Genomic DNA, 19,894 nt, shown 5'->3' with positions numbered 1-19,894 from the left:
ACGCCCCCTCTCTCTCCTCTCAGCGTGACCACGCCCCCTATCTCCTCTCAGCGTGACCACGCCCCCTATCTCCTCTCAGCGTGACCAAGCCCCCTCTCTCCTCTCAGCCTGACCACGCCCCCTCTCTCCTCTCAGCCTGACCACGCCCCCTATCTCTTCTCAGCGTGACCACGCCCCCTATCTCCTCTCAGCGTGACCACGCCCTCTCTCTCCTCTCAGCCTGACCACGCCCCATATCTCCTCTCAGCGTGACCACGCCCACTATCTACTCTCAGCATGACCACGCCCTCTCTCTCCTCTCAGCGTGACCACGCCCCCTCTCTCCTCTCAGCGTGACCACGCCCCCTCTCTCCTCTCAGCGTGACCACGCCCCCTCTCTCCTCTCAGCGTGACCACGCCCCCTCTCTCCTCTCAGCGTGACCAAGCCCCCTCTCTCCTCTCAGCGTGACCACGCCCCCTCTCTCCTCTCAGCGTGACCACGCCCCCTCTCTCCTCTCAGCGTGACCACGCCCCCTCTCTCCTCTCAGCGTGACCACGCCCCCTCTCTCCTCTCAGCGTGACCACGCCCCCTCTCTCCTCTCAGCGTGACCAAGCCCCCTCTCTCCTCTCAGCGTGACCACGCCCCCTCTCTCCTCTCAGCGTGACCACGCCCCCTCTCTCCTCTCAGCGTGACCACGCCCCCTCTCTCCTCTCAGCCTGACCACGCCCCCTATCTCCTCTCAGCGTGACCACGCCCCCTATCTCCTCTCAGCGTGACCACGCCCACTATCTACTCTCAGCATGACCACGCCCTCTCTCTCCTCTCAGCGTGACCAAGCCCCCTCTCTCCTCTCAGCCTGACCACGCCCCCTCTCTCCTCTCAGCCTGACCACGCCCCCTCTCTCCTCTCAGCCTGACCACGCCCCCTCTCTCCTCTCTCTCCTCAGGCTCAGATATAAAGGGTATTTTGGGGGCGTGACGGCCATGAGCAGAGAGCAGTTCTTCAAAGTCAACGGCTTCCCCAATTCATACTGGGGCTGGGGGGGCGAGGACGACGACCTGCGGATACGGTAACACCCCACCACCACCATACTCACCAGCATTACAGTTTTTCACATTGTATAAACAAAAAATGTGCATTGATGTCAGTAATGCGTTACTCTAATCTGACCTTTTTTCAGTAAGGAGTAATCTAACGCGTTACTATTTCCAATCCAGTAATCAGATTAAAGTTACTTATCCAACTCACTGTGCGTTACTCTCTCTCTCTCTCCACCTCACACTCACACACACACACACACACACACACACACTCCCTTTCCCGTCACCTTTACAATCCTCCCCTGTCTCTCTCTCGCGCTCGGCGTGTCTTTAGTTTCCGCCCGTTCTCATTTTTCCGCCAGTTCTCGGGCTCCCTATCTCTTTATAAAGGCGTTTTTTCCCGGCTGCGTCCCAATTCACTAGCCAGGGCAGCGGTCTGCACAGATCTGATTGGCCGCAGAGCGCGTATACCGTAAAGACAAGAAAAGTTCTGACGCTTTAAATGAACGCTGTCAGAATTTAATCCTTCTCAGTAGTTTATCGGTTTGGGTCCACATTGGACAACGTCTGGGTCCGGACCCAGACCGCAGTCTGCATATATGTGATCCCTGGCCTCGACCATATACACGGTTCTGTTTTATAAAACCACTCCTTGCTGCCCTGCAGAGAACAACAGGTTCAATGTTCAGTTTTACAGTTTTAAATATTTCAGATCAAGAAAGACTTTCTTTATTTTATAAGTGAAATCAAGAAAGACCATATTTTATTAAAAAAAACAAAACAATTATGTTAAGTTAATTCAAGAGAAATGGAAATAGTTCAACTTTAAATGTCTAGAGATACATTGTTGCTGTTAAAAATGCATTTTCCAATAAAGGGAGTATTGGTAAAACTGGTTATAATGTTAATGTTAAGGCGGCGGGAGGCGGTGTCTGCAGCTGCTGAAAGTAACAAATAAAGCAACTTGTAAAGTAACTTAGTTACTTTTTAAATCAAGTAATCCATAAAGTAACTAAGTTACACAATTCCACATGTTCTCACTCAAATATCATTCTAAATCACAGCTTTACAAATCACTAAACACAAACTGCATCATTTAGTACAGCATGGTCACCTAGGAGTCACTGAACTTTAGATACATATATAATAAATACATTTTTGTTACCTCTTGCTATGTGAACTGATTTTCCTCGTCATGTTTCTCATTGTATTTACACAAGAGAACATTACAGTTTGCAATAAACTACATACAGTAAAAACGGCTAACATTTGTGTTGCATATACATGTAGTACTGTAATGCTATATGGGGGGGGGGGGGGTTCCATGGATTTGTATGCATGTGAATTTTTTACAGTGGCCTCATGAAGTCAAATATATAACCAAATACTTCTGATAAAAGTGCTTGTCATTGTTTATTTGATGCTCTGCGAGAGATAAGCGTATAAATAGCTGTGTGTGTTTTAGTGGTTTTTAACCCTTGTGTGGTGTTCATATTTTTGTTACTCGTTTACTTTGCTACTTGTATTTAATTCAGCAAAATTAAGCAATTTTACATTAAAATGCTTTACACATGCTCGCTTCACCTAAATTGCAAGCAATATAAACAGCTTACATGGTTAATATTTGCCCTTTACCTTTCTTATGTTACATTTCTTTTAAAAAGTGCTACTCTTTTTTTATTAGTTTTTTAATAAAATGTAAAAGAAAATGAATTAAACTCAAGATATGAGTAGAAAATTTGTTTAGTTTCAAATTTACAAATGAAGCAATGTTTATTAGCCCTTGGCCAAACATACTGTATGTAATATAAATGGTTGGGGGGGGGGGGGGGGGTGTACAGTGTGTGTTTTTCACAAAAAATGAGCCAATGCCAATGAGTTTGAGTTAGAAAAATATTAGAAAATATTTTTTTTTGTATCATTTGATGAAAAATGAAAACCGGTCCCATAGACCCGAACACCACACAAGGGTTAAAGTTTTGAGAAACTGAGCCAAGTTTCTAGAAACGCGTTTAAACATTTGGGAAAAAATTTGGGACGATTTTTTCAGCTCCGATCTGATTCCTATATAAAACAGATTTTAATTTATTAATAGTACTATGATTAGGGTTACATAATGAGGCTGAAACAGACCACACATACCTTTGAAGAATATACATAAGTGCATTTAATGTAAATGCATTCCAAAGTAATTTATTTGACACACTTTATATTTCAAATTAAATGTTTTAATTTTTATGAAATATAAAAGAAAAATAAATATTTTAAATATTATAGTTAAATATTAAATGTGTTAAATATTAAATACTGCTCTAGACTCATTTTTTTTTTTTTGCACTGGTTGCGCAGGAGACTTTTATTTTGACAGGTAGCGTAGTGGATTAGCTGCAATGGCTTACAGCTAACCGGCAACGCTAACTGTATTTCTAAGCTGAATGAATCACTGTTTTTTAAAAACAGATTGATTTCTTAGTGCTGGTTAGAGTGAGAAGGATATGCTGTAGTTCACTTGAGTTACTTATAGTTACAGTTATTTATTACATTCACAATGCTGGAATTCAGCTGTTGGCTCAATGCTAGCTAGGCTAACAGACTGCAGATCTTAGTGGAAATGGCTAACGGCTAATCGACTACGCTAACTGTATTTCTGAGCTGAATTAATCACTGTTTGTTTTTATAACAGATTGATTTCTTAGTGCTGGTTAGAGTGGGTAGGATCTGTAGTTTGATATTAGATGTGTATTATAGCTGTAGTTCACTTAATATAGTTATATAGTTATATTTTACCTTCACAATGCTGGAATTCAGCTGTTAGCTCAATGCTAGCTAGGCTAACAGACTGCAGATATTAATAGAGATGGCTAACAGCTAACTGGTGATGCTAACTGTATTTCTGAACTAAATTAATCACTGTTTTTTAATAACAGATTGATTTCTTAGTGCTGATTAGAGTGAGTAGGATCTGTGGTTTGATATTAGATGTGGATTATAGCTGCAGTTCACTTAATATAGTTATCTTTTACCTTAAAAACACCAGAATGCAGCTGTTAGCTCAATGCTAGCTAGGCTAACAGACTGCAGATGTTAATGGAGATGCTAACGGCTAACTGGCGATGCTAACAGTATTTCCGAGCTGAATGAATCACTGTTTTTTAAAAACAGATTGATTTCTTAGTGCTGGTTAGAGAGGATTGGATCTGCTGTAGTTCACTTGAGTTACAGTTATTTATTATATTCACAATGCTGGAATGCTAGCTAGGCTAACAGACTGCAGATATTCATAGAGATGGCTAACGGCTAACTGGCGATGCTAACTATAACTGTTTTTTATTAACAGATTGATTTCTTTGTACTGGTTAGTGTTTGTAGATCCTGTTGTTTGATATTAGATGTGGATTATGGCTTTAGTTCACTTGAGTTAGTTATATTTTTCCTTAACAATGATGGAATGCTGCTGTTAGCTCAATGCTAGCTAGGCTAACAGACTGCAGATGTTAATGGAGAAGGCTAACAGCTAATCGACGACGCTAACTGTATTTGCAAGCTGAATTAATCACTGTGTTTTATAATAACAGATTGATTTGTTAGTGCTGCTTAGAGTGAGTAGGATCTGTGGTTTGATATTTGATGTGGATTATGGCTTTAGTTCACTTAATATAGTATATGTATATGATGTATAAACTGTTTCAGAGGAATATTCATGAGTGGAGGAAGTGACGTCGCTGTTCCTAGGACACTTCTGTTTAGAGGTAAACAGCGTTCAAAACAGTGGACGTAACTTTTTAATTTAACACGAATGCAAACTTCACCTAATCTGAGAGTCACAAACATTGAAAATCAGGTAAAATTGTTCTTTAAAAAAGTAAACTATGGAGGACCAAAAATTACATAAGTATAAAGAAATACACATATAAATGTAAAAATATATAAATAAATTAATTAATAAATAAATGAATGTTGAAATACATGCACAAATAATTGTATAGGTAAATAAATTAATTTCTTATATATATATATATATATATATATATATATATATATATATATATATATATATATATATATATATATATATATTCAATTATATGTGCATTTATTTATGTCAACATTTATTTTTTTTATACTTATGTCATTTTTGGTCCTCCATAGTAAACACGCCTGCTTTCGTTTTTCACACTGCTGACCTGCCTGCAGTTACAGTGTCCGCTCACAACTTCTCCCTCCTTCTTATCTATAAATCATGCAGAGTACGTTTTGGACAGCGTTTGACTTGCTCTAATCTCACCATACACTATAGTGATGCTTCTCTACTACAGGAACAAATATTCACAACTTTTACACTGAGAAATTAATTATATGCGTCCAAACTGCTGTGCGCTTTCACTGCCTCAGTTTCAACAAGGTAGTGATCACATCTGGGTAGGTCACCTCTGGCAAGCGTTTTAAATCAGAGGAAAAAAATCTTAAAAACCTCTTAAATCCTTATCAAAAGGATCAGGAAAAGAGGTTTAATCACTTTTTACTCATTTCTGACCGTATGTTTGCTCTGTTTTCGGGAGACTTGCGAAATATGCGCTCTCATTTTGACAGCTGTATACTTGAAAATAGCGCCACCGGAAGCGTGGAAGGAGCAGGCATGCGCAGTAGCTTTGTTATTGTTTTCCTCATTGAAACGGTCTATATGATGATCTACAGTACTCGCCTTCGGCTCGTGCCTACCACCGAATCACAGCCGTGATGTTATGCGTGATCACACACTCCCTCTCCTGTTCTAGTGCTTAAATAAGAACTTGCACATCAGCAGTAAGTAGTAAGTACATTTGCATTGCCACTAGGGTTGCAGCGGTAACCGGTTTCACGGTATACCATGGTATTAAAATGCACGGTTATCATACCGTGTGTGTTTGCTTATTACCGGTAAAACGCAAGCCAGCGGAGAAACTCACCCGCGCATGCGCAACTCTGCTCCGCTTCAGCTGCTCAGCACACAGCGGTGAGAACAGCAGAAAGTGCATCAGACTAAACAAATCTCCGTCCGCCTAAAAAAAGGCTAAACTAAAATCAGCAGTGTGGGACTATTTCAGAGACCCGCCGAACGCACCCGAGGATGGTTATCCGATTTATAATCAATGTGGCCGTAAAGTCACAGCTAAAGGGGGACATCCGTCAAACCTGTTCTCCCATCTCCATGAACACCACCCCGCTGTGCAGCGCAAAGTATGTGTTTAGTTTATCATTTTAATCTGAACCTAAATAAAATCTCTTTGTAGTCGTGCACAACCCAAAAGCGCTGAGTTATCCGAAATTTGGGCACGCAGGTACAGGCGTGAAGTGCGTGCTGCGACGGATTCACGTGTCCGTGTAAAGGTGCTCGCCGGACTGGATGTGAAAGACGCCATTCATTTACATGCGTTAATTTTCAAATTCTGACGTGCCTGTTTTTTATGTGTTAAAACCAGACTCGGTGTGAAAGCCTTAAAATAGAAATCTCTATTGTGAGGATCATGTCAGAAATAAATCCCCTCTGTCTGGTTATATACCAACTTGGCAGTAAAACGGACGTTTACAACAGTTGTTGATCAGACACTGACCCAGGCTCAGTTTATCAGATATTAAATAATTTAAACTTAAATAATTGTACTGAATATTTTAAACACAGGATCTTTACTTCTTAGAGGACATGTAATGTGTGACACGTGTGTTTGTGTGTGTGTGTGTGTGTGTGTATATATATATATATATATATATATATATATATATAAAATTATATACACCCTTAATGCCCTTAAGAGTAGTGGAAAAACCTGGTTTCCTTCACCTGATGGTGTACAGCTTATTTTTTTTTAAGGAGACATTAAATTATAATTGTTCCAGGTTTCTACAATAAATAGTTAATTGAACAAAAAACCTTTGTTGTAATTTCTTTAAGGGTCAGTTTAATAATATATGTAACAAACTGTGATACCGTGATAACCGTGATACCGCGGTATTTTCTGAGACGGTTATCACACCGTGAAAATCTCATACCCTTGCAACCCTAATTGCCACACACTGACGTGATTAGCTGTGGTCTATTTTGCAATTTTTATTTTGTAAGACATTGTAAGCTTTAATGATTGTTTAGCTTGTAGTATGCTGTAAAACATATGGAGGCAAAGCCCTCCACAGAGTATATCATGGCTAATGCAACAATAAGAAGTGACCCAGCACTTTGACTCTCCTGTGTGCGGATGTTAATTTAGATCCGTATTTGGTATACAGCTAATTTTGTCTGAGGAATTTCATGCTCAATATTTAGTCTTTTTAACCCTTGTGTGGTGTTCATATTTTTGTTACTGGTTTACTTTGTTACTTGTATTTAATTCAGCAAAATTAAGCAATTCTACATTAAAATGCTTTACACATGCTCGCTTCACCTAAATTGCAAGCAATATAAACAGCTTACATGGTTAATATTTGCCCTTTACCTTTCTTATGTTACATTTCTTTCAAAAAGTGCTACTCTTTTTTATTAGTTTATTAATAAAATGTAAAAGAAAATGAATTAAACTCAAGATATGAGTAGAAAATTTGTTTAGTTTCAAATTTACAAATGAAGCAATGTTTATTAGCCCTTGGCCAAACATACTGTATGTAATATAAATGGTTGGGGGGGGTGTACAGTGTGTGTTTATCGAAAATGTGTTTTGATATATGTTTTTCACAAAAAATGAGCCAATGCCAATGAGTTTGAATACTAAAATATTTTTTTAGTATCATTTGATGAAAAATGAAAACGGGTCCCACAGACCCGAACACCACACAAGGGTTAAAGTTTTGGAATCTTTATTTTTATATAAGGGAGGCGTTTAAGTTATTAGCTCTTCAAAATATGCTGAAGTGTACTAACATGTTTTTATTAGAGCTACAGGTGCACTTTTTCCCGTTTTTATTTCTTCGTTCGGTTCTCTGGAATGTGTTCTCTCCTTGCCATATTGCTTTCATTTGATTTATTATAAATATAAAATAAAATGGAGTTTTAAAATGGAGAAAATGTAAGTTAATTCATTATGGATTTCTACAGATAAGCAGTTCAGTTTGGTTTGATGGTTTGAAGTGCTCTCTTACTTTTTCCCAGAGCTCTACATGTCATATAAACATGTTATATATTATATTATATATTTATTCATATCCAACCAGAAGCTGCTGATCTGCATTCCTTTCACTGCACTGCTGGCAGCTGATTGGCTGATTAAAAATCCGGTTTCTTGTTTTATCTATTGTGTTTTTTCAGTCTTTTGTTTCATGAGATAATATTGAATGTGTACAGTGTTCATGTGATGATGATGAGGGCAGGAGAACCTGCTCAGCTGGTTAGAAAGTAAAAAGTCATCTTGATAAAATGTGTTCAGATCTGAGGGCACATAAATCAGGAGGTCGTGTTTGAGATCAGAGATTTATTTAATAAAGAAACACAAATAACACAAACCACAGAGTTCATATCTCTAAAACACAATCTTTAACATAAACTGTTCACTTCTCAAACTGAGGATGATATGAAAATAAAAACTAAATATTACGACATTAATCTAGAAATGCCATATTGTTTGTCTTTTTTCTCCAGATATCACGACTTAATCTCAAAATGCCATATTGTACATCTTTTTTTCAAAATATTACGATTTTATCCTCAAAGTTTTAAGACTTCAATCTCAAAATGCCATATATGTATTTTTTGTAAAATATATATATTTTTTAATATTACGACTTTAATCTCGAAATATTGTGACTTTAAACTTAAAATGCCATATGTCTTTTTCTCGAAATATTACGACCTAATCCTCAAAATATTACATCTTTAATCTTGAAATATTAATTTTTCCTCTAAATATTACTACTTTATCCTCAAAATATTACATCTGTATTCTCAAAATTTAATGACTTGTATCTCAAAATGCCATATGTGTCTTTTTCTCAAAATATTACGACTTTAATCTCAAAATGTTTGACTTTTTCCTCTAAATATTATGACTTTATTCGGAAAATGCCTTGTCATACAATTTTTTCCCCAAGATATTACGCCTTTTTTGTCATATTGCGACTTTAATCTTGAAATGCTTATTGTACATCCTTTTTTCAAAATATTACGACTTTATCCTCAAAATTTTAAGACTTCAATCTCAAAATGCCATATATGTCTTTTTCTTAAAATATTATAACTTTATTCTCAAAATAAAGGCCTTTTTGGCCTGGTATGGCCTTTTTCTCAAGATAATACAACTTTTTGTAATATTATGACTAATATCGAAATATAATGACTTTATTCTTAAAAATGCCTTTTTGTACGTCTTTTTTCTCAAGATATTATGCCTTTTTTGTAATATTATGACTTTAGTCTTAAAAAGGCATATCATACGTATTTTTCTAAATATTACTAATTTTAATCTAAAAATATTACGACTTTTTCCTCAAAATATTATGAATTTATTCTGAAAAAGTCATGCCCTACTTGTTATTTATCAGATTTAGTGAGATAACTGTTTCTGCGCTGTTTAAAGGTGTTAAATATGTTGTATTTCAGGGTGCAGCTCCAGGGGATGAAGATTATTCGGCCGCCGGCGAAGATCGGCCGCTACACCATGGTGTTCCACAAGAGAGACAGCGGCAACGAGGTCAACAAAGACAGGTTAGAGTATAGATACTACTATACTTTTACCATTTCAGTTAACAGCTGTGCTGAACTCATCAAGAGTTAATTACTTGAATTTCTTGTCTCTTAATAAAGTGTTTGAGAGCATCAGTTAAAGTAAAGTAGTGAAGAGGTAGAGTTACAGGTATACAGTGAATAGAGAATATTTGAGTAATGTTCGAATCCAGGTTATGAGAAGAAAGGACTACTCAACTAGGTAAAGAAAAAAATCCTTTTAGAAGAAAAATGTCAGTCAATCTGAAAAGAATAATTTCATAAACATTGAAAATATCCTTAAGTGCAGCTTCAAAAAAATCAAAAACATTATAATGATGGAACTGGCACTCATCAGGACCGCTGCAGGAAAGGAATCTCACTCTCTCAATCTCACTCTCTCATTCTTTTGTCCACTATCTCTCTCTTCCTATCTCTCACACGCTCCTTCTATCTCTCCCTCTCTCTTTTTTTCTCTCTTGCTCAATGGCTCTACCTATCTCTCTACCACTCTCTCTCTCTCTCTCTCTCTCTCTCTGTCACATGCTCTTTCTCCATCTCCCTCTCCCTCCCTCTCTTTCTCTTTTTCTCTCCCTCCCTCACTCTCTCTCTCCCTCTATCTCTCTTACTCTTTCTCTCTTGTTGTAATCTCTCTCGTTATCTCATTCTCTTATCTTGTTTCTCATTATCTCACTTTCTCTCCCTTTTTCTCTCCCTTTCTCTTTTTTATTTTTTTTCTCTCCCTTCTTTGTCTCTTTATTTCATTCATCTCATTCCTTTCCCAGTTGTTAAATGTGGAATATGGAGCTAGTGTTCATTTTCGTCACTTTGCAAAAAACAAAGGGAAGTACCAACATTGTATATATATATATATATATATTTATTTATGTTTTAGATATATATTTTTTAAGTGATTGACATCAGTAATATGAAGATAATTTAAAATTTTGCCTAATCTAACATTGATTATTTTATATACATTTAAATATATCTTATTAAAAGCGTAGTCTTCATAAAATATGCAATAAAATATGCAATTGATTTAACTGTTTCTAATCAATTGACAGCAGTAATTTTTATGTATTATTTGTGTAATCTGAAACATTTCAATGTGGAAAAACATGCAGAAATAGAAGTATATTTTGAGTAAGGAGACTTTTAGACTTTAGACTTTATATTGAATGAATTCTGATGTATTTCTGTAGCGTTTTTTAGCAGTAATGGATATAAAACTCCTCTGTTATTACTACAGAGTCTCTCCTGGTTTATTATTAAGCCGTTATTCAGGCGGATCTGCAGGAATGTGGAGTGTGTGAGAGCGGGGGGGGGGGGGGGGGAGAGTGAGAGAGAGTTGTGCAGTAAGCTGGTAACTCCGCTCTGTGGGAGATCTTTATGGTGATTACGGGGCGGCGGGTCATGCCTGGGTGCTGAGATCATGCTGCTGGTGGTCTCTCTGCTCTCCAGCTCTTCTCCCACCTCACTCATACATTCCTACACCCCCCTCACACACACACACACACACTCACACACGACCCCCCCGACTGAGGAGTGATTTAGGGAGGTAAACACCGTCTGTATTCTCAGAAAAACACAATACTGCGACGTTTACTGTCTGTCAGGTGTGAACTGAACTACACACTTTATTCACTAGTGAGCTGTAATAATAATAGTGGATTTATAGTGTTTTAGGTATAATTTAAATAAATGTGTCACAATTCAGACAATAGAGAAAATAATTTATTAACGATTTGTACAATACCAAAGATTTATTTTACATGTTGGCCGGATTTACAGTGTTGTAGATATGATTTAAGATAATCTAAAAACTAAAGTGTTAACATGTTTTTTATCCTGTTTTTATCCTGTTACTACAATTAATCTGGTAATATTAACGTCTGGAAATATTAATATTAATATTATCTGGAAATATTAACGTTAATGCACATTAATTTAACTTTATTTCACATGTTGGCTGGTTTTACAGTGTTTTATTTATGATTTAAATTAATCCGACACATTTCAGACACCAGAGGGCAGAATTTATTAACGATTGACTGTAAGAGTGAGAGTTAGTGATGAGATTTAATCCACATTTCAGCATCAATAGAAAGTAATCTACCTTCTGAACTCTTAAGACACTAGGGGGCAGAATTTACTCACCATTTCTACTGTAATAATGGTTTTACAGTGTTTTATTTATGATTTAAATTAATCCGACACATTTCAGACACTAGAGGGCAGAATTTATTAATGAATGACTGTAAGAGTGAGAGTTAATTATGAGATTTAATCCACATTTCAGCATCAATAGAATGTAATCTACCTTCTGAACTCCAGGACTCTAGGGGGCAGAATTTACTAATGATCTGTACAGTAATAATAATGGATTTATAGCGTTTTATTTATGATTTAAGTAAATCCGTCACATTTTGCTGGAAGGTAGATTACCTTCAATTTAACTCTCTCTCTCTAACGGTCAATCGTTAATAAATTCTGCCCCCTAGTGTCCAAAATATGCTATGTTTTACTTATTTCATAGCTTAAACACTGCAAATCCATTATTACGGTACAAATCATTAGTAAATTCTGCCCCCTAGTGTCCAAAATGTGACTAATTTACTTAACTGTGGATTAAATCTCATAATTTAGGCAGAATTTACTAATGATTTGTACAGTAATAATGGATTTACAGTGTTTTAGGTGTGATGTAAATAAATCCGTAACATTTTAGACACTAGGGGTTAGAAATTATTAACGATTTGTACAATACCAAGGATTTATTCACATGGTAGCTGGATTTACAGTCATGTAGGTGAGAAGTAAGCAAAATATAGCACATTTTGGACACTAGGGGGCAGGATTTACTAATGATTTGTACAGTAATAATAGATTTACAGTGTTTCAGGCATGAAGTAAGTAAAATATAGCATATTTTAGACACTATGGGGGAAAATTTATTAACGAATGACTATAAGATTGAGAGTTAGTGATGAGATTTAATCCACAGTTAAGTAAATCAGTCACATTTTGGACACTAGGGGGCAGAATTTACTAATGATTTGTACCGTAATAATGGATTTACAGTGTTTTAGATATGATTTAAGTAAATCTGTCACATTTCAGACACTAGGTGGCAGAATTTATTAATGAATGACTATAAGAGTGAGAGTTAGTTATGAGATTTAATCCACGTTTCAGCATAAATAGAATGTAATCTACCTTCTGAACTCCAGGACACTAGGGGGCAGAATTTACTAATGATCTGTACAGTAATAATAATGGATTTACAGCGTTTTATTTATGATTTAAGTAAATCTGTAACATTTTGGACACTAGGGGGCAGAATTTATTAACCATTTGTAAAATCCTTGGCTGGTTTACAGTGTTTTAGTTAAGATTTAAGTAAATCAGTTATTTATTTATTAATTTATTATCAGAATTTATTAACGATTGACTGTAAGAATAAGAGTAAGTTATGTTATTTAATCCACATTTCAGCACCAATATAATGTAATTTACCTTCTGAACTCCAGGACACTAGGGGGCAGAATTTACTAATGATTTGTACAGTAATAATAGATTTACAGTGTTTTAGGTATAAAGTAAGTAAACATGTCATATTTTAAACACCAGAGGGCAGAATTTATTAAAGAATGACTATAAGAGTGAGAGTTAGTTATGAGATTTAATCCACATTTCAGCATCAATAGAATATAATCTACCTTCTGAACTCCAGGACACTAGGGGGCAGAATTTATTAAACTAATCGTACAATACTGAAGATTTATTTCACATGGTAGCCAAAATTACAGCGTTTTAGGTGTGAAGTAAACAAAATCCAGCACTTTGTGGACACTAGGGGGCAGAAATCATTAACGATTGACTATAAGAGTGAGAGTTAGTTATGAGATTTAATCCACAGTTAAGTAAATCAGTCACATTTTGGACACTAGGGGGCAGAATTTACTAATGATCTGTACAATAATAATGGATTTACAGTGTTTTAGCTATGAAATAAGTAAAATATAGCATATTTTGGACACTAGGGGGCAGAATTTATTAACCATTTGTAAAATCCTTGGCCGGTTTACCGTGTTTTAGTTATGATTTAAGTAAATCTGTAACATTTTGGACACTAGGGGGCAGAATTTATTAACAAATGACTGTAAGAGTGAGAGTTAGTTATGAGATTTAATCTAAACTAACGTGTTAACATGTTATCGTTGACAATGCAAATTATTTTTATCCTGTTACAGCGATTAATCTGGAAACATTAACACATTATTGCACGTTAATGAATTCTGCACCTGGACTACCCACCTCTGTGTGTTTAAGTAACTATAGGTTTAAATAGGATCTCCGGTGGATTTTGCCTTGGATTTTACAGTCAGTCTAAGACTAGGTCAGTGTCTGAACTGAACTTAGCAGGGCATTATTACACATGTTGTAAAGTAACATGTATGTCATTGCAAAGACTTAAATACATGTTTGCATGTATGAATATTCATGAGCTAGAGCTGAAATCCTCTCTCGTTTCTCCCTGCCCGGCCCACTCCTCCACAGGACTAAAGCAGTGTTATACCGGATCACCGGAACACTTTTATTTTCTTTTCTTTTCTTTTACAAAAAACAGTTCAGATAGTTTTGATTCATACTAGAGACCAAAACTAGACATTTTTAAATGAATAAAAAAACGATGGAATGGCAATTTTAAGTATTTAAAAGTGATTTTACTCTGTTTTCTGCAGGATGCGTCTGCTGGGCCGGACGACGAAGATGTGGAAGAAGGACGGTCTGAACTCCTGTACTTATCAGACTCTGACGGTGGAGAGACCCCTGCTCTACATCAACGTCACAGTGGATATAGGAAAACCCCATTCAGCCCACTAAGCTCCGCCCACTAAACTCCGCCCCCGGACTGGAACTGAACCAGAACCAGAACAAGAACATGAACTTTCCAGCAGAACTTCTGCTGCTCAGCACCGGTTCTACTGAAGGAGTGCCTAAAAACATTAAAACCCATCGCCTGAAGAGTTCCTGTGCCACTGATGTAGAAATAAATACAAATAAAGTTAAAATAATCCCATCAGAAGGACGAGTCCACACAAAAAATCTCATTCTCTGCATAATTCACAGCTTAAAGAGCCACTAAACCCTAAATTATTTATCATTAAAAGCTGAAATCTGTTCTTTTAAAGTAATAAAACATACCAGTCCTGATTAAAATCTGTATAAACATTTCCTAAGCTTTTATTGCGGTGATTTCTGCCTCTGCAGCGCCCTCACAGGTTCAACTGTGCTATTACAGGTGAGGAGATGTTTGTGCAGCTTAGTGAATCAGCTCTCTCTCTCTTCAGCCCCGCCCCTAAACCCATACATCACCCAGTGCCCCTCCCAAACTACCACTACCATTTGTTTTTTAGTTTTTTTAAATTGAATAAAATCACAGGGTTTAGTGGCCCTTTAAAAAAAGTTAAGTAAAGTTTGGACACCTTAAATTCAGTGTTTTTTTTATTATTTTAAAATGTTCTGCATTGTAGATTAACACTAAACTAATTCAAACTATGAAGAAAAACATACGGAATTATTAAGTAAACAGTAAAACAGAATATGTTATATACAGCTCTGTAAAAAAATATGACTTCACTTCCGTTTCTGAATCAGTTTCTCTGATTTTGCTATTTATTTATAGGTTTATGTTTGAGTAAAATGAACATTGTTGTTTTATTCTATAAACTACAGACAACATTTCTCCCAAATTCCAAATAAAAACCAGGGTTATTCCACCAAATATTGATTTTTTGAACTTTTAAAACGAATATTAACGAATATGAGTTAATATTCGTTTTAAAAGTTCAAAAAATCAATATTTGGTGGAATAACCCTGGTTTATAATCACAGTTTTTATGCATCTTGGCATCATGTTCTCCTCCACCAGTCTTACACACTGCTTTTGGATAACTTTATGCTGCTTTACTCCTGTAAATTTAATTTTAAGAATTTTGAAAGTATCCTCAAGTGCAGTCACTGCAAAGACCATCAAAAACATTATAATGATGGAACTGGCACTCATCAGGACCACTCGAGATAAGAGCACCTAAAAGCTTCTTCACAGAGTATTTTGGTTTGTTTTAAAAGTTTTTAAGTTACTACATGATTCCTTATGTGTTCCTTCATAGTCTGATTGATAGATCACTTCATTATTTAAAAATGATGTAGAACAGAACGCTTCCTTTTGTTTTTATGCAGAAGAGATTTTAAACAGGTGGACTCGCCCTTTATCTTTTGCTGATGGACTAAAATGCTGATTTTTTGTTTTTTTAAGACGCTGACACAGCCTTTCTTTTGGATTACACTACTTTTAATGTCTTAAAAAGTGTCAGATTGTTAAAAAAGTGTCAGATTGTTTGTTGTATATCATGGAAAAATGAATTTTCCCCATTTTTTACGAACAAAAAATTGTCAAAATCAAGTAATGTAGACAGAACAAGTAATTACTTCATCAAAAAAGCCTAAAAATTATAATAAAAATTGATAAAAGCAATCAAGAAAAGAAAAAACAGCACCCAAGTTTTTTTTTTTTTTTGTGTTAACCCATAAGAGCTGAATACTGATGTTCAAAACTGAATCAGATCATAAAAATTAATTTTATTTTATTTTTTATGTTTTTCTTATTTCAGTCACATGACTGTAAATATTTTATTTTTAGGTTAAAAATCCTGATATAACACAAATGACACAACGATTACTCAACTATTATTAACTTTTTGTTTAGAAATTATGTCAGAACCTTATTTTACCTTATTTTTTTGCACTTAAAATCCTTTAATTTGTCTAAAAATGGTCAGTGTGCTTTATAATCCGGTGCTCCTTATGTATGAATTTTACCAGTCAGGTATTAAGGAGCAGTAAAGACACTCCACTGAAGTACAGAGATATAAGGGTGAGTTTTTAATGGAGTTTCTCCAGCACTAAGGCTGGAGCAGTGTTAGCATTAGCCGCTAACTGCAGTGCTAGCTCTTTCACTGTTCAAAGGTGAGTATATTAGACTGTAGTCTGCATGTTTACTGTGTTAAAACAAGCTACGTGGGACGAACCGCTAGCTAATATCATCCTGGCTTACTGAAAAAAACTCAGGGTTCTTCAGTGTAGCGCTGTCGGACTGCATTTACTAGCGCTAAGTGCTTATAACCGCGGCTAGCTCTGCTTTTAACTGTGCAAAAACACTGCAAATCTAAGCTTACTGTAAAAAAAGGAAGTTTTCAGTAGAGAAATCTGTGTAGATCAACATCCAGCACTCGTTTAACTAAACAACCTGCTGATTTAGATGGAAAACATGGCGACACCCCTGTTCCTTACTAGTGTTGCTTAAAATGTGCTTTATAATCCGGTGCTCCTTATGTATGAATTCTATCAGTCAGGTATTAAGGAGCAGTAAAGCCACTCCACTGAAGTACAGAGTTATACAGGAGTTTCAGTGAAGTTTCTCCTGCACTAAGGCTGGAGCAGTATTAGCATTAGCTGCTAACCATAGTGCTAGCTCTTTTGCCATTCAGAGGTGAGTATTATCGACCTGTAGCCTGCTGCTTACCTTGGCTAGCATTGCTAGAGCAGCATTAACATTAGCCGCTAACTACAGGCCTATCTCTTTCGCTGTTTATAGGCGAGTATTACCAGCCTTTAGCCTGCTGCTGCTAACCTTGGCTAGCACTCGTAGGGAAGTATTAGCATTACCCACTAACTAAAGCCCTGGCTCTTTCACCATTCAAAGGTGAGTATTATCAGACTGTAGCCTTTTTAATGTGTTAAATTAGCTATGTTCTTCTAACATAGCTAATTTAACTTACCAGACTTACCAGAACACTCAGGGTTCCTCAGTGTAGTGCTATTGGGCAGTATTTACTAGTGCTAGTGCTGCAGTTAGTTAGCGGCTAATGCTAATGCTGCTGCACCTAGCCTTAGTGCTGGAGAAACCTTCACTGAAAACTCACCCTTAGATAAAATACTGGAAATCAGATCTTACTGTAGATAAACAGAAGCACTTTACTCACCCAAATAAACAGTTTTCAGTAAATCAATTGATTTACAGAGAAATCTGTGTAGATTAACATCCAGCACTCGTTTAACTTTAAAATAAAATGTGTTTTTTTTTTTAAGAATTACAGTTTTGTTTACTTAGGTGCTTCCCCCTAGTGGTGAGACCTGCTGAATTAGAAGGGAAACATGGCGACACCATTGTTCTTCACTTTTGTTGCTTAAACTGCGTCTTATAGGAGCATTAAAGCCACAGTTTTTAATGAAGTTTCTCCAGCACTAAGGCTGGAGCAGTATTAGCATTAGCCGCTAACCGTAGCACTAGGTCTTTTGCCGTACAGAGGTGAGTATTATCGCCGTAGCCTGCTGCTATCCTCAGCTAGCGCTGCTGGAGCAGCATTAGCACTAGCCGCTAACCGCAGTGCTAGCTCTTTCACCGTTCAGAGGTGAGTATATTGAATTTGGAGGTGTAAATGCAGTAGACGGAGAATGCAGCTCGTTAAGCAGGTTTATTTTGGACAGTAATTAGCTCTGGGAACAGGTGCTTAAATCAGCCCTTTAAATGTAGGTCAGGGCTTTCTAACAGCTGTCTGTGTGTGAGTGTGTAAGTGTGTGTGTGTGTGTGTGTGTGTAAGTGTGTGTTCTTATAACACTGATCTTCAAAAGAAATTGTTTTTTTTTACTTCTTTAATTTACATGTGGTTCAGGAAAAAAAAAAAAAAACGCTGTGTCCTGTGGAAAGCATCCTGTAGGCAGTGCCCTGTGGAAAGCATCCTGTAGGCAGTGTGCTGTGAGTAGCGTCCTGTGGGAAACGTCCTGTGGGCAGTCTTCTGTGGGTGGCGTCCATGTGGGCAGTGTCCTGTAGGCAGTGTGCTGTGAGTCACGTCCTATGGGAAACGTCCTGTGGGCAGTCTCCTGTGTGCAGTGTCCTGTATGGGTAGCGTCCTGTGGGAAGCATCCTGTGAGTTGTGTCCTGTGGGCAGCGTCCAGTGGGCAGTGTCTTGTGGGCAGCATTCTGTAAGTCACATCCTTTAAATCATATCCTAAAGGCAGCATCCAGTGGGCAGTGTCCTGTATACAGTATCCTGTGAGTAGCGTCCTGTGGGCAGCATCCTGTTGGCAGTGTCCTGTGGGCAACATTCTTTTGGCAGCATCCTGTAGGCAACATCCTGTGAGTCATTTTCTGTGGGAATCATCCTGTGGTCAGCATCACGTGGTCAGCGTCCTGTGGGCAGCGTCCTGTAAGGCACATTCTGTAGGCAGCATCCTGTGATTCATGTCATGTGAGTCACATCATGTGGGCAACATCCTGTAAATCACATCCTGTGGGCAGCATCCTGTGGAGAGCATCCTTTTGGCAGTTTCCTTTGGGCAGCGTCCTGTAAATCACGTCCTGTGGGCAGCGTCCTGTCTTTAGTGTCCAGTAAATTGGATCCTGTGGGCAGTGTCCTGTAAATCACGTCCTGTGGGCAGCGTCCTGTCTTTAGTGTCCAGTAAATTGGATCCTGTGGGCAGTGTCCTGTAAATCACGTCCTGTGGGCAGCGTCCTGTCTTTAGTGTCCAGTAAATTGGATCCTGTGGGCAGTGTCCTGTAAATCACGTCCTGTGGGCAGCGTCCTGTAAATAAAGTCCCAATCAAAAGTTTGGACACATCTCTTCTCATTCATTTTTTTCTTTCTTTTTATGATATTTTACATTGTAAATGTAACAATAAAGACATTAATGCTTTGGTCAGTGTCCTGTATGCAGTGTCCTGTAGGCAGCGTCCTGTGTTCAGTCAGGCTCAGTGGATGTTTTTAAGCCGTCCCCCGAGGAAACAATTCATGATAAATTTACACGCTGCTGTCCCCTGAAGTATTTTTTTTTTTTTTATGTTTTCTGGGCTTTTTTTTTTGTTTGTTTAATATGAAGACCTATACACACCAACTAGCCATAACATTAAAACCACTTTCCTTATATTCTTTATAAGTCAAAGACAAAAGGAACCAATGTGCGTTAAATCTATCCTGAACAAAAATGAACTTAAATGTCCCAAAGCCAGAAAAAGCTTTTTTTCTAGCAAATTATAGTTAGAAAATGTGATATAGATAATTTGATAATATTATACTGTTAAATATATTAGTGTTAAAGAAATTAATAAAAAATGTAAGATTTGCACCCTTTTCAGCTTCTGCATGT

General features: G+C 37.2%; 1 protein-coding gene across 1 annotated transcript in view; it reads left to right on the top strand.

Annotated features, from left to right (window-relative positions):
• The window catches only part of b4galt4 (UDP-Gal:betaGlcNAc beta 1,4- galactosyltransferase, polypeptide 4), a 31,142-nt gene extending 16,219 nt beyond the window's left edge, over positions 1 to 14,923 (top strand). Inside the window, exons 5-7 of the mRNA XM_049465521.1 lie at positions 927 to 1,049; positions 9,581 to 9,685; positions 14,431 to 14,923. Coding sequence (XP_049321478.1) covers positions 927 to 1,049; positions 9,581 to 9,685; positions 14,431 to 14,572 — 370 coding nt within the window. The 3' untranslated portion in view covers positions 14,573 to 14,923. The remainder of the gene's footprint in view (positions 1 to 926; positions 1,050 to 9,580; positions 9,686 to 14,430) is intronic.
• The last annotated feature ends 4,971 nt before the right edge of the window (positions 14,924 to 19,894 follow it).

This window comes from Astyanax mexicanus, chromosome 1, assembly GCF_023375975.1.
Source record: "Astyanax mexicanus isolate ESR-SI-001 chromosome 1, AstMex3_surface, whole genome shotgun sequence".
Classification (NCBI taxonomy): domain Eukaryota; kingdom Metazoa; phylum Chordata; class Actinopteri; order Characiformes; family Acestrorhamphidae; genus Astyanax; species Astyanax mexicanus.
Note: the sequence above shows the minus strand (reverse complement) of the source record. Positions and strands in the feature narration are given on the sequence as shown.